The 16,130-nt window shown below is 41.9% G+C and overlaps 1 protein-coding gene across 1 annotated transcript in view; it reads right to left on the bottom strand.

The window, feature by feature from the left end:
- The window catches only part of PKD1 (polycystin 1, transient receptor potential channel interacting), a 168,508-nt gene that overhangs the window by 89,677 nt on the left and 62,701 nt on the right, over positions 1-16,130 (bottom strand). The window contains exon 4 of the mRNA XM_063143421.1: positions 993-1,064. Within this exon, the coding sequence (XP_062999491.1) occupies positions 993-1,064 (72 nt within the window). The remainder of the gene's footprint in view (positions 1-992; positions 1,065-16,130) is intronic.

Raw genomic sequence — 16,130 nt, 5'->3', positions numbered from 1 at the left:
TATGAAATGGAGGACAGGGCTCCTGTATCTTTAACAGTTGCATAGAAAAGGGAATTTCAGCAGGTGTCTTTTGTATATATAGGGAACCTTGTAAAATTCCCTCTTCATCACAACAGTTAAAGTGCAGGAGCTATACTAGAGTGACCAGATTTAAAAGAGGGCAGGGCCCCTGCAACTTTAACTGTTGTGATGAAGAGGAAATTTCCCCAGGTTCCACATATATACAAATGACACCTGCTGAAATTTCCTTTTCAATACAACTGTTAAAGATACAGGAGCCCTGTCCTCCTTTTCATATAGTCACCCTATTAATTTAATCACTAGAGACTTGAGTAGAAGGCTCAAATCTGAAGAACTCCAAGGAATATGTGTGCATACCAACATGTTTTAAAAGTCATCCCCAACTTCTTAAAACACAAATTAGGGGCACTGTTCCACTAATGGGCAGGTACAAAAAATATATATAAACTGTTCACGGTGGACAGGGGCATTTGGAACTTACAGGGTTCTGTAAGCTCTATGCTAAACGAAAACAAACATTATAGCCTAATATTGTAATCTCAATTCTGCACCAAGAAAAAGCTGAATTCTACACTTTGTACAGATTGTACAAAAGTGCACAGAGTTTCTGCTTTTGCAGTGTTTGTTGCTTGTTAGTCAGGAAGATATGTGTGACACTGAAGCAATTCCCCCCCAATGAACACAAATCCTGCTCACTTCCTCTACTCTAGCTTTGAAGACTCTACCTGACACTATCCCTGCACTTTCAAGCCTCTCATCACCTCCTGAAGGGCAAGAAATCTGTTTGGCTTAAACGTAAAGTAAACCGTTCCCAAGATACAATACTCACTCCCATCTTCCTTACTTGCCTGGTGCAACAATCGAACTGCAGAAAACACACAGGCCTGAATAACAGGTGGCTTGCCAGACACTAGGAAAAGGGAGATGGATTTGTGCGCTATAAGATTTTATGAGTTGTAACAAGTACTTACAATTTTCTCAGGGAAGTCAGATGTGCAAATGCCTCAACATTTAAAGCACTGATCTTGTTGCTGGAAAGGTCCCTAGAGAGAGAAAGAGAGAGAGAGAGACTATAATGCTTGTTATCGTTCACATTTTATTTTGTCTTTGTTCCGTCAGCATGGGTTTAAAAAGATTTGCCTGTCTCCGCTTCATTCCAGACTCAGACAAAAAGCATTTTTTTGGCAAGCGAAAACAGAGAGATTCTCTCAGCCAAAGGCAACACCTTTCTAAAGCTGGCTTATCCATTGAGGAAAATGAGGCCACATGTGCACAAAAATAGCCTGAAGTATTTTAATAGTAAAATACATTCAGGTGGGATAAATTGAAGTGCAAAGCGCCAGTTTGGGGGGCGGGGGGATGGGAGGCAGATGTACTGCATGAAGAGCCACTCAGTTTATGGAACTGGTTTGTAAAGCAATCCCCCCCTTTTTTAAAATATCTTTTTAAAGATATACTCAGATCAATGATGATGTTGAATGAGCACCTTCAGATAATGCAGCTATGCAGGGTAAAAGGCAATAAAAGGCATACAGTTATGAAGGCAAAATATCTGTATCTGTAACATCTAAATGGAAATCTTTGCATCTAACCACAGGGAGAGATGAAAAGTTCCACTTGGGATGAAAAAAAATGTGTAAGGCATTCACGCCTATTCCACCCTTCACATTTCTGTAAAACGTTATAACAAACTAGGGTGACCGGATTTGCCCGGATTTGTCCGGGTTTTTGATGGCAAATCCGGGAGGGGGATGGGAAATCTGGATTTTTTTCCCCCCAAAGAGCAGCTCTAATGGGAATTAACAAAAATGCTTATAACTCTGTCATTTTTTAAGATAAAGACATGAAACTTGGCACAATAGTAGCTCTTAGGAAGGGCTTTAGTCATACCAGATTTGAAACAGATCCGTTCATCCATTGATTTTTTAGGATTTTTTTAAAAAATTGAGGTTTTAAAATTATTTTTAAAATCGTCATTTTTAAAGTTAAAGAGATGAAACTTTGTACCATGATAGGATTTAGGTAGAGCTTTAGCCGCACCAAATTTGAAACAGATCCGTTCATCCATTGATTTTTTAGGAATTTTTTAAAAATTGAGGTTTTAAAATTATTATTTTTAAAATCGTCATTTTTAAAGATAAAGAGATGAAACTTTGTACCATGATAGGATTTAGGTAGAGCTTTAGCTACAACAAATTTGAAACAGATCTGTTCATCCATTGATTTTTTAGGAATTTTTTTAAAAATGAGGTTTTAAAATTATTATTTTTAAAACTGTCATTTTTAAAGATAAATAGCTGAAAGTTGACACCATGATAGCTTTTAGGTAGAGCTTTAGCCATACCAAATTTGAAACAGATCTGGGGCCAGTAGCAAACCCTGTTAACAACAACAGCAGCGTGCAATGAGTGAAGATACAGTCAGAAAAGATATTTGAGGGAAGGGGAGAATGTAGAGCAAAAGCTTCAAAGTACAGCAAAACCTACAAAAGTAGGAGTGAGTGAAGTTAATTTCAGATACATTGAATCTCTCACTTGTTATTATTTTTAAAATTTACTGAAAAGCAGCCAGTAAAGGCTACCAATTTAAGTAGGGGGGTGACAGGCTGCTTTACTCCATCAATTTCTTCTTTTGCCCCCTCCTCCCGAGGTAATGTTTAGCCTTTTTTGGGGGGTGCAGATGTAGGGGGAAAGATTCCAATTGGGGAAAAATATAGACCCCACACCTTTTCCCTGGTGGGTGGAAAAGCAGCTGGAGGGATGTTGAACAGACAACAGCAAATTCAGAGAGAGTTAAACATATGTAAAATTTCTGGAAATTTTGACGCCACAGAAAAAAACTGGGGGGGGTTTCTGGGGTTTTTCGGGGGAAATGGAAATTTTCGGAAAAATTGAAATAATGCAATATTAGCACTTTTTACAGATTGAAAGTCACTTTGTTACTTTAGGAACATAAAATGTAATTATGTCCAAGTTGATAAGGCATAAAATTATTACATTTGGTATATTAAAAGTACAGTGTATTCAACAATTATTAAAAATTTAATTTACTTTTTTAAATTTTTTTGGTAACAGAGCTACAAGCTCCTGAACTGTTAGGAACACCTGAACTGTAAGGAACCTCTTTGGTTCTGCCAGTTTATGAAGAGCAGGCAAAAAAACACACAATTTAAAACAACAACAGAAGAAACCACCAACATTAGTAACAAAGAAAATTATTTATGTTTTTGCTAGTGTCAAGACATAAAGCCCCCATTCCCATAAAAAGAACTGAGAAAAAAGGGGGAACCAAGATTCAATGAATATGCATGAAATTTAATCAGTCTCATTTTCTGACCTATAGCTATCAGTATTAGTTTCACTCTGCTTCAATGACAGTGCTGCCCCCTAGAGGCAGAAATGCATCTTGCTCTTGCTCTTGAGAGCTGTAGTCTCAGTTTGCAACCTAGGACTTGCTTGTCTTCAGTGCACAAACATTGTAATAATCTGATACTGTACAGTTTTTAGAAATCATTTGGAGAAGTAAATATCTGAACACCTTGTCTTAAACATTTTATTCATCATGCTAAAATAAAACATCCCGTAATCTGTTTTTTCATTTTTTTCAATTTTCCCAATTTTTCAGGAAAAAAACAAATGAGGCTTTGGGGGGGGGGGGGGAGAAAAAATGGGTTTTTTAAAAAAAAAAATCCGGGTTTTTTCTGAGCCTTCACATCTCTAGTTAAACACAGACTACTTTATTTTTATTTCGCCTAGGAAGTTTATAAGATGAGCCTTCCAGCATGACCTCCCAGGGGGATGGACAGTTAAAGGATTTAATTGCTGATCTTTATAATTTTTTTGACTCTTTATGAGACATTATTGTTCACTGTAAAAACAACAACAAACAAACATCCTGCTCTTCTTTTGAATAAAGAACTACAGCACTTAGTCTGTATCAAAGGCCTCCTTAAAAAGCCAGGCCGTTACTCTGTATCTAAAAGCATTCAATGTTGAGGCCTAGTGTGTGACTAGGCCCCAGCCCTATGGCTTATCACTACAACCAAGGGGGCCTTCCTCTTGAAGACACCAGCCATTCTGCAGCAGGCAAGGGAAACTGCACCACAGGCTCTGACGTTGAGTGACGGCCTCAGGGAGTAACATATGGGGAGGTGGCAGATCTTAAGTTACTTAGCTCCCAAGCTTCTTAGACTTTTAAAGACAAGAAACAGCATCTTAAACTGCCCCCAGAACAAATACATGATTAACAGAGTCTGAATAGCACTGAGGTAACAGGTTCGAACTACCCTACTCCACACATCGTCCTGATGGTAGCACTTTGTACTAAGGCATGTTTCCAAATCCTCAATTACCATCTCAAAAGCGATAAAGTGGGGCCCACTGGAATAGAACATCCTACTTTTTCAGGTAAAACAAGTAGGGATCTGCAGTAAATTGTTGCAGCGTGGCGTGCTTCTGTTCAGAGTTCCACTCCAGTCCATTCCCCCTTCCACCTGATGTTTTGGTTCCCCCCCCTCCAACAGTCAGCATTCTGTAGTCACTGAGCATACTCAGTCCTCATTGTGGTGTCGTGCAGGGGATGGGAGGTCTCTTTCTCTAGTTTGGGTTTGGTGTGTGTGTGTGTGTTTGTATACACACTGGAGCCCAATCCCAGCTACATTAAAAGAATGGATTGATTGATTATGGGGAAGTCTGGTAATACTCAGGGTGAACTGGGATGTTACTTATCCAGACAATGTCATTGTTCTCTCTGTACCCTTTTTACATTTATTTATTTATTTATTTATTTAATTACATTTATATACCGCCCCACAGCCGAAGCTCTCTGGGCGGTTTACAACAATTAAAATGGTAAACATTAAAAGTATACAAAATTTAAAAACCATCAAAAACATAAAAAACAGTATAAAAACAACAGCATCCATTTAAAAACAACAATTCTGGGGTCCATTAAAAACAAACTTAACATTGTTAAATGCTGTTAAAATGCTGTTAAAAATGCCTGGGAGAAGAGAAAAGTCTTGACCTGGCGCCGAAAAGATAACAATGTTGGCGCCAGGCGAGCCTCATCGGGGAGATCATTCCACAGTCGGGGGGCAACCACTGAAAAGGCCCTCTCCCTTGTTGCCATCCTCCGAGCTTCCCTTGGAGTAGGCACTCGGAGGAGGACCTTAGATGTTGAGCGCAGTGTACGGGTAGGTTCATGTCGGGAGAGGCGTTCCATCAGGTATTGTGGTCCCAAGCCATCTATGTCTCTTTCTCCTTCCCCTTTTCTAGTCACTCCATTCCTCCTCCCACCCAGTTGTCAAGGTTTTGTTTGCTCTCCATCAGTCAATATTCCATGTGAATAAGATATCATTGTGCTGTTTGGGGGAATTCCTCTCTTAGGAGTTTTCCCCTTATGATCTTTTGTACCCTTGCAAATTCCATCTCTCTCAAGTCTACTGATACTTTTCCTTTCTACATGGGTTGAGCAGCTTTGCACAACAACGGGAAGATTTGAATCATTATCAGCACATATGATTATGATAATACCATCTCCTTCCATATAGACATTTTACACTCTGCAGCATGGGGGAAAAGGTGCCCCATCTTTCTACAATATCTCTGGCAATGTTCAATCTTATCCTTATTTAAAAACATCATGTGCAGCAGAAAAAGGAACCAAACTTTTTCACACAGAAATTCCCACGTCGGGTTTGATAGCCGGTGTCCAATATCAGCATTCCATTTGTCTTTTATACGATTGTGTGTCCAGTTTCTCATTTAATGAAGTCAAACTAAGCTTAACTCTTTGAGGAAATGACTGGACCAAACAACATTCACTAATGGATATGACAGGAGATTTTGGAAGGCATCTTGTCCCTTGTGGGACTTATTATCAGCCCTGCAATACTGATTCTTGGATTCTACATATACAGTCCGAGTGCCAGCACCAAGGCAGCCAGCTCGCTCTGGAGCTTATTGGATGATATCCTGTTATATAAAAGTAGACAACTGCAGCCAGAGGTTTAGTTGTTTAGTTCAATCCCCCACCCTGCACACACATTTAACTTGGCCACTCTGCCCATTGGCTGCCTGGCCCACAGTCCTTTCCACCAAGAGCACACTACTCCTCCAGCCACAAGAGAACGTAAGAACTTAAGAAGGGACGTTCTGGATCAGACCCAGGGTCCATCTAATCCAGCACTCCGTTCACACAGTGGCCAACCAGCCATCGACCAGGGAACCACAAGCAGGACATGGTGCAGCAGCACCTTCTACCCTTGTTCCGCAACGTCTATCTAGTGTACACAGTCTTACTGCCTCTGATGCTGGTGGTTGCGCTTAGACATCAGAGGCTTCCCCCCAGCCCCCACTTTCGCTTTTGCCTCTCCAATTCCACATTTATTCCATCTCTTCTTTTCCGCAGGTCTCTGCCACCACTCACCGAACCCCTCCCTTCATCCTCCTAGACTCTGCGCCTCTTCCTGGCGGTTTTCGGCTTCTTTGGCTGCCAGCACACCATCGCTTCTTCGTCCTTTTTCTGCCAACAGCCCCTCGTGTGCTCTAGGCCCTAGATGAAGCTCTTCCAATTAAACAGGCCTTTCATTGCATGGTGTGTCAATATTCTAAGTTTTGGCACATACCTCCTGAGCAGACAGGGTGCTCAAGAACTTCCCGGCGCACCAGACCAACTCTGAGGGACCGCAGCTCAGTAGTAGGTGGACCAATACTCCGACTCAGTATAAAGCAGCTTCCCATGGTTCTATGTTCCTAACTCGGTCAGTGGCTTGAGGAAGAACTCACTTGCAACAAGCCAGAGACATGTTTCACCATTTAAAAACTGATTAGCCAATTCAACCAGTGCATTTCTGGCCCAATTTAAAGTGCTAGTGATTACCTGTAAAACCCTAAATGGCTTGGAAGGGGGAACCAGGTTATTTGAAGGACTGCCTATACCTGTATGACCCTTAGGCCTTCAGATTGGCCACAGAGGCCCTGCTGATACATCCACCACTAAGTTCTATCAGGTTGGCAGGGACAAGAGACAGGGCCCTTTCTGTGGTGGCTCTAACCATGTAGAATGTCCTTCAATGGGAGGTATGCCTGGCTCCCTCCTTGACTATATTTAAATGGGCCTTTAAGACTAGGATATTTCAGTCCACTTTTAATTAATACTTTTAATTAAAGCTGACCTATATCCTATAGTTCATATTTTATGGTTTAACTGTTGCTGTTATTTTTATTTTACATGTACTGGAATGGTATTTTAATACTGTTATCTTAGTTAACTCTGTGTATGTGTTCATAGCTACACCGATACACATAGACCATGAATGACCACAAGGATTTGGTTTGGACCCTGATTTGGCGATTCAGAATAGCCTGACCTACCTCTGACCAATTCAAGAGGCTGCCCCATTTAACTTGGGGCAGAATCCAAATCTTGATTTGGAAATCCAAAAATTCATGCTTCCTATTGGCTATCACTGGAAATCGGCAGATGACTGTATAATTTTTTGCCATTTGACAGAACTGGATGAAATATGCCTTGTAATAACCTGCCAAATTTCAGATAAGTAGGTGTGGTTGGTGGGTGGGTGTGTACTAGATACCGTCAAGTTTTGATTTTTGGTTTTGAGAAAAGCAAACTATCGTTAACTTTTTAAATTTCTTCATAAATATTTGCAGGCATAATTGCCCCTTCCAAAGGGATCAAAGCTGCCAAGTTTCAGATTAATAGGTGTAAAGATTTTGTGTAAGAGAAGTCCTTACAGTTTGGAGGTTTCCAGAAATACGTATTACATTCTTTGTGGGCAATTGTTATAAAAATGGCATATAACACAAAGGTGACTCTAGCTAAGAAACCTGCAACATTTTGTAGCAGTTTTAGTGGAAGGCAGAAGGACATGAACATCCAGCATTTTCAAGAAAGCACCCGAAGTTGCACATTCCCAGGTCCCACAGACCCCACAAAAACTTCTTGTGGATGAGTAAAAGAACTAACAAAGAGCACTGAACACTGAAACAGTCCTACAATATATTTTTTCAGCAACCTTCCCACAAAGCATGGAGATTAAAGGACCCTGATAAAGTCATTCACTATGATTTGTACCTAGAGTTGTTCGTCATAAAACTACACCCCTTCTCTCCAGACTTAGCTAGATCGGGCTTTATCACGGGGCTAGTGTCTGTGCGTCCCTGTGTGTCCACATGACGCACAGGGGATGCCGGGATCAGGGAGGAATCATCCCACCCTTGCCCTGGGATAGAGCCCTCCACTTTGGCCTGCTTTTTCCACAGTCTCGGGCTGAGCCCAAGACCACGGAACGTGTGGCCCATTGCCGCAGTTTGACCCAGCTCCGTGCGAAGCCGTGCACGGGGTGCAGCGCTCCTCAGGGGTGGGGTGGGGGGAGGGGAGCAGTAATTAAATTTTAAAAAAACCTTACCTTTAGTGCATAAGCGTTCGTGCGCTGTTTCTCCTTTAAAAATTAAAAAAAATGGCGGACGCAACACCTCTCTTCCTGAGGTCGTCGCGCCTCACGTGTAAACGGAGGAAGGATTTTGCGTTAATAGCAACGCGAGATCTTCCGTCCTCCATCCTGGATTATCAGGTAGGTCTAGCTAAGGCCTCTCTCTCCCCAGGCTGATGTCCTCATTATGTTATCACTTTTTGCAGATGCTCCTGGCTGTGTCCCCCTGAATCCAAATCACTAATGAAGCTTCAAGAAGGTTCATATTGAGATTTGATCCACTTTGGAAGAGCCTCGCATGGACTCAAACATCCGCTGAAACTTTCTGAATTCACCTAATTTAGTCAAATCCACAGCATGCCCCTAATATATATTAGTATTGCATGTTAACCTTTGTGAGAAGATTCTTTACCTTTAAAGATGATATAAACGTAATTTCAGACTTAATTAAAATATAAGAAACTGGATAAGACAAAATAGTTGTTTTTAAATCTTCATGGGGCTGAACCACAGTTCCCAAAACCAACTCTACTTCCTTGTGTTGGATTTTTTTAAAAAGTATAATTCCTTTTCTTTTCTGAAGCCAAGTTAAAACTTCAGGATAAATGAGGTCTGTTGACAAGAGACTTTCTTGCTGAGATGTAGGCTGGAAAGTTATGAAATATTCAACAGATTTAGGAAACACGTCTTCTCTGAAAGGTTTGGGAAAGGGAGGATTTCACTGGTATTTATGCCCCCTTTTTGCCTTCAGCCTAATAGCACATTTAAAAAGAGAGTTACTAGGACATACATTTTGCAAAATTAAAAATGCAAGACATGCAAATGAAGCTAAGAAGGTTGCTTGCAAAACGCTATGCATATCCCATGCTGATGATAGCGGATGTGGAAGCAGCAACTGTGCAAGTCCCTTGGAACTTTAGCCCCCAGGAAGGAGATATTCTCATTTCACACCAAGGATCATTTCTGCCTACTCCCACTCACACGGCTAAAGACCAAGAACACCAGATTCGCTCTGAAGGATCAATACCGCAATAGCTCCACTCAAGACGGGTTGGCCATTTTCCACTTGGTACAGACACTGTTGTTTTTATACCTCAAACTGCATTTTCCTTGGCTCTCTGATGCGTACATCTAGTCCCACACTGCTTAGAAGGGCTTTCCATCTTCTTCCCCAAATACCCAACCGATGTGCAATGAAGAATTCAGATTCTGCATATGCAAGGAAGCTTATTTTATGTAATGGCATTCTGCACAACCGTTTATTTGTCAAATACTGCTTAATTATTACCTTCTTTTTTAAAGAGATGCTGAAATTCAAGGCTGACTGGCAACATTTCTACGCTAGACTTTTTAAAATAATCCTTTTAATTAAAATTTTAAATATTTAATTAACTTAATTCATTGAAGGAGACATATAAAAGAACATTAAAAGAGTTAAGCAATTTGTGGTGACATGAAAGCGTTATGTTCAAAGGCATGCTATCACCTGACACATTCCCCAGTTAAACTCTGAAAAGGGGTTCTGCAGCAATTGCTTATGTATGTATGTATTTTGCATTTATTTAATTTATGAGAACATCAGAAGAGCCATGCTGGATCAGCCAAGGGTCCATCTAGTCCAGCACTCAGTTCACACAGTGGCCAACCAGCCATCGGCCAGGGATGAACAAGGAGGATGCAAGAGCAATTGCACTCTCCCACCCATGTTCCCCAGCAATTAGGATACACAGGCTTATTGCCTCTGATACTGAAGATAGCACAATGCCATCAGGACTTGATAGACTTCTCCTCCAGGAATCCTCTTCTTTTGTCCTCCGCACCCCAAATGGCACTCAAGGCAGCAAGCCCTAGCTCAAACTGCAGAATGTAAATCTCTGGTTAGGGATCTATCACTTCCATGTTCTACGGTGGCTGAAATAGTAGGCATTGAATAAAAATTAAGGCAGAAGAATGAAAATCAAGCAGTGGAGGCTGATGGCTCCAATTGTGGTGGGACCGTAAATCCATTCTGGGTTTCAGTCAGAACCAGCCAGACCTACAAGTTCAGCATCTTGTAGAGTTCTGGGTGGTTTTGACTGAAAGGATTCACAGGCCCACTGAAATTGAAGCCACTAGTCAACACTGAATAGGGTGACCATATAAAAAGGAGGACAGGGCTCCTCTATCTTTAACAGTTGCATAGAAAAGGGGATTTCAGCAGGTGTCCTTTGTATATATGGAGAACCTGGTGGAATTCTCTCTTCATCACAACAGTTAAAGCTGCAGGAGCTATACTAGACTGAGCAGATTTAAAAGAGGGCAGGGCACCTGCAGCTTTAACTGTTGTGATGAAGAGGAAATTTCCCCAGATTCCCCATATATACAAATGACACCTGCTGAAGTTCCCCATTCTATGCAACTGTTAAATAGGGTGACCATATGAAAAGGAGGACAGGGCTCCTGTATCTTTAATAGTTGTATTGAAAAGGGAATTTCAGCAGGTGTCATTTGTATATATGGAGAACCTGGTGAAATTTCCTCTTCATCACAACAGTTAAAGCTGCAGGTGCCCTGCCCTCTTTTAAATCTGGTCACCAGCTTCTCCATATATACAAATGACACCTGCTGAAATTCCCTTTTCAATACAACTATTAAAGATACAGGAGCCCTGTCCTCCTTTTCATAGGGTCACCCTGACCTACACACTGAGGAAAATCATGTGGTACAGCCTTCCACTGCTAGGACCAACATAAAGAAGGCATGTTCACATGGTTTTCCATGTGGAGGTGGTTTTTAATCTCTCTGAACATAGAAATTAGCATGTCAGGGGAAAGTTTGGCTAGGCTCCTTTGTTTACTAACAGGGCAAACCTATACATGTCTTCTCAGAAGTAAGCCCCATTGAATTCAATTGGATTTACTCCCAGGTATGTGTCTAGACTCTCTACCCACTTACCTGGGAGGACTGCAACCTTACTTAGTATGAGTTCTTCCTCCAAGCATTAACAATCCCAAAGGCACCGTGCAACAATTCTGTCTTTTTTTCCTTAACAGATTTTCTCTGGTAAGGAAAACATTGGAAGAAGTATAGTGGTGCTGGTGGTGAAACGGGAGGGTTACAAACGGAAGACATCATCTACACGCACACCGCACTATACACACGTAAAATTCTGTGAGTAAGCCAGGGCAACATAAAAGCCTTGTCTGGAAACACTCTCACTAACTGCATTTATATCGGACTACCCAATAACATTGTTCTCTGAACAGTTCACAATTAAAATGATCGAATACAATTTAAAATATAGCATCATTTAACCACAATTTGTTGCATAACAAATTAAAACCAATAACTAAAAATATACAGTACATAATCAGTGGTTCTAGAAACCAAATTCACCGATATTTAAAAGGCCAGGGAGCATAATAATAATAATAAAGTCTGCACCAAAGTGACCCATAGCCAGGCAAGCCTTCCTGTGCAGGGCATTGCACAAGCAGGGTGCCACCTCCAAGAAGGCTCTCTCCCCCGGAAGCACCCATTTCACTTCGCTTGGCAGGAGCATCCTCTGAAGGGGATCTTAAGGTTAAGATACATAAATATGGGAGAAGGCAAACTTGGTCCCAAAAAGCTTTTAAACGTTAAAACCAACACTTTCACCTGGGCCCTGAAGTAGCCTAGGAACCAGTGGAGCTGATACAGCACTGCTGCAATATGGTTGAATTACATGCTGCTTTTCATAGGCAAAGAGGGCTTGATTTCTACTGTTGGGCGGTGAGGGGCGGGGAGTCAGTCCTGTCACCTACCACAGTCCTGTATTCTGAAGGGGCGCTGTGCTTTTTCAGACCCACCCTAATTTAGACTACAGCAATAATTTCTCCTCATGAAAGCCGCCCGTTTCTTTGTGTGCTGCACTTTCGCTTCCTGCCAGCCACACAGAGAAGTTTATCATGCAACAGCTGCATTAAAATGCATTCCCTACCCCCAAACACCCCCCCCCCCAGTGAACCACTCAACACCACCTGAAATCCTACTAGCACAATTCTAGCTGTTTGCTATTTCAGTCACTTTCACCAAAGTAGATCCGGACTGGTCACTCCGTTTCCCTTTGGGTCTAGTGTCCAAACCATCATGACTAGCCTTAAATATCACCCTACCCGCCCAGACACAGAAGAACACCTATCAGATCCCAGACTAAAACAGCAGACACCCAGGCTTGACCATCTCTTTTGACCTCCATGGCAGGTTTGCTGGTACCAAGGTAAGTTATCAGAACTTTGAGCGCTTGGAGGGGAAAGTGTGCTGGTTTAAAGGATATTCAGCATTACTTATTATTATTATTATTATTATTATTATTATTATTATTATTATTATTAATTTATATAGCACCATCAGTGTACATGGTGCTGTACAGAGTAAAACAGTAAATAGCAAGACCCTGCCGCATAGGCTTACAATCTAATATTACTTATTAATATTAATATTAATATTAATATTAATATTACTTATTACTTATGTCTCGTTGTGATAATGGTAGTTCCGTGCAGTTCATTATGCAACTTTTTAACTTGACATTTATTTGCTTTGGCTTCTGTTGTTTATTATTATCGTTGTGAACGTTAAGTTATAGTTTTCAATTTTGTACTGGAAGCCACTTTGGGGACGTTGTGTTGAAGGGGGAAATATCCTGGAGGCGAAGGCTATCAATGGCTACTGGCCCTGATGGTTGTGTGCTATCTCCAGTATTCGAGGCAGTAAGCCTGTGTGCACCAGTTGCTGGGGAACATGGGTGGCTCGTGGACAAAAAAGACCACGAGGTCTCGCCAGGCGCCTGTGGACCCTCTGGCAGTTCATCCTGCATGCATGCTGGGGTCAGACAACTGGCGAGATTCCAGTGAGCAGAGCGCAAACAGAATGTGGAGGAGTTCACCCATCTCTAGACTCCACATTTATTTATGCCTTGCAGCGCACCAACAGTTCTGTTGTGATGCATAGTTTGGAAATTACTGCTCTGGTGATGCCATAAATGGAACTTGGGATTTTATAAAGCACAAAAAGTATGTGCTATGCCACTGAGTTCTCTCACTCCCCCCGGAGCAGAGGGATACAGGTGCAGATATAAACTTCAGACTTGACAACAGCAGAGTAACAAAGCTGCCATGGGTGCACATTGCAGGCATGACACATTGCATACAAGGCACTGCTTCTGACGCAGTATGCATCATGCCTGCGTCTCCCAAGTGTGGCACAAGGGGCTGCTGTTGCGATCAGTCCAAAGAACACATCGTGTTAAACAGCAACTGTTCTTCTGCCAAGTGTGATGTCATGTTCCCATTATGTCATCTGTAGGCCCTTTCTGCTTTTGTTTCTCCAGGAAAAAAAAGTGAGTGGGGGTGGGTGGGGAGGGGGGGAGAAGGACTGGCTTTGGATTCCTTCTCTCATGGCCCTTTTGGTGCACGGCATCCAAACAGAACCATAATGGGAAAAGCATCTACTGACAAAACCATCTGTACAGACTGAGGATGAAAGAAATTTGCAGTGATTCACTGGAATAGACTGCAATTTTATAAGAAGCAAGATCACAACTAACAGGCCAGTAACATAGAAATTGCATACAAATGATCTAGGATTCCGAGGTTATTTCTGATGTTAATTGAAAACTAATATTCTGAATCAACAACCTCGATTTCTTTTTCTATAACTGCAGGGAACTCCAAGTTAACAGCACACCTTTGGCTGTGTGTGCTTGTTGCAATCCCAGGTCTGCAAAACCTAGTTAACTCAAGATGGTATTACTCGCACCAGGGGGACCCAACTTGCTGCCCTTTCGAAGTACCACTGCCCTATGTTCCAATGGCCAAGGGTTGTGGGAGATGTAGTCCAGAGCATCAGAAGGGCTGCAGGATGCTTAGCCCTGGTTTATGCAGTCAAGCATCTTGATTTTTTTTTAATGCCCACGATCAACCAGGGGGTTTCCTCCTTATTTTTAACACACTCCTCCATCTTTGGAATTACAAAAAGATCATGGGCGCCTTAAACTCACCTGCAAAATAAGGCATTGTAACCTCTAAATCAGTTGTCGTGTGGGCTAAGAGAAATCAGACAAAGAAGTCACCAACTTGCTCAACATCTGAGCTAAAAAAGGTTTTGAAAAGAACAGTGGCAAAATTTACCCTTTATCTCTCATAAGAACATCAGAAGAGCCCTGATGCTGGATCAGACCCTTGGTCCATCTAGTCCAGCATTCTGTTCACACAGTGGCCAACCAACTGTCGGCCAGGGACCCACAAGCAAGACATGGATGCAACAGCACCCTCCCACCCATGTTCCCCAGCAGCTGGTGTACATAGGCATACTCACTCTGATACTCCTTGAGATGTAGGGTGCTTCTAAATGAGCCTTTTATCCTGCAATTGCCCTGCCTCATCCACAGAATTTATTGGGGCTCCAGAATCTTTTCTGCCTTAGGACACCAGTTCCTCTGGGAGCACTTAAACTATAACCTAACTTTTCCCGTCAATTAGCAAGTTCTACTCACTTCTTCTTTTCTTAATTAGCAACAAGTGGCAACCAATCCTCATTTCTTCTTATGTAATTTCCATTGGACAAACTGTCCATGGACCAAACATTATGACTAATAAATCAAGAGGTTTCTGTTAGGCTAGTGAGAAAAACCAGCATTCAGTGAACGTACAGCAAGGAGAACTGGGAATTCTCTGCATTTCTGGTGTCAAGTTAGGACAGGTTTCACTTTAGCAGTTGAGGGGGTGGGGAGAAGAAATTGCAATTTGAGGCCTCATCTTAACCGGACAGGATTTCTAAATGTTCAAAATTCTGCTCCCCCCAAAAGTTTCAATATTTCTCACAGCCAGGGAGTCCTGTTGGTTGATCAGCCCCTATGTTATTTTTGATGATTTTTATTACATCTACAGCCCATCTTTTTCCTTTTGCAAGGAACCCAAATCAGCCTACAAGCTTCTCTTCCTCTCTGTTTTGCCTTCACAACAACCCTGTGAGGTGGGGTAGGCTGAAAGTCAGTGACTGGCCCAAAGTTACCCACAGAGTTTCACGGCTGAGTGGGGACTAGAACCCAGATCTCTCCAGTGCCAGTCCAGCAGTCTAGCCACTTCACCACACTGGCCCTCATCATGTCATATAGAATTAAGGTTATCTTTGTAACAGGAGACTTGACGGCTGGGTGGCTTATTAGGTTGTTGCAATGGTAAATGCATTCAAATTACAAATGCGGAAACCACAAGGCAAGCATTCTCTAAATCAGAGGGCAGCAGACGGCCCCTTTTACATATTGCGCTCACCAAAAAAATACGATTTCTTGTTAAATAAAATAAGTGAATAAAATATCTGGATGAAGTTGTCCTTTCCATACTGAAACCGGGAAAGACTGGTGGTTTGGTTTGGTTTTTATATTCCCTTTCACTCACTTTTTGGGCTACAGATGTGAGGAAAGACACTTGTGGGCGTCCCAGACATCTTGCATGCTGCACATGGAAATTAAGATGAAATGTCTGGTTGCAAAATTGGAAGGAGCATTAACAAGATCTCTGGGCTGACTTACTCTCTTTGGATGGCAGCTTCAGCCATCTTCACACACAAACGGCACCTTCCGTTTTGCACACTGTAAGTCCCACTTATTTATTTGCTCATATTTTAAAAAAAT

Source organism: Elgaria multicarinata, chromosome 17 (genome assembly GCF_023053635.1).
Source record: "Elgaria multicarinata webbii isolate HBS135686 ecotype San Diego chromosome 17, rElgMul1.1.pri, whole genome shotgun sequence".
Taxonomy (NCBI): domain Eukaryota; kingdom Metazoa; phylum Chordata; class Lepidosauria; order Squamata; family Anguidae; genus Elgaria; species Elgaria multicarinata.
Note: the sequence above shows the minus strand (reverse complement) of the source record. Positions and strands in the feature narration are given on the sequence as shown.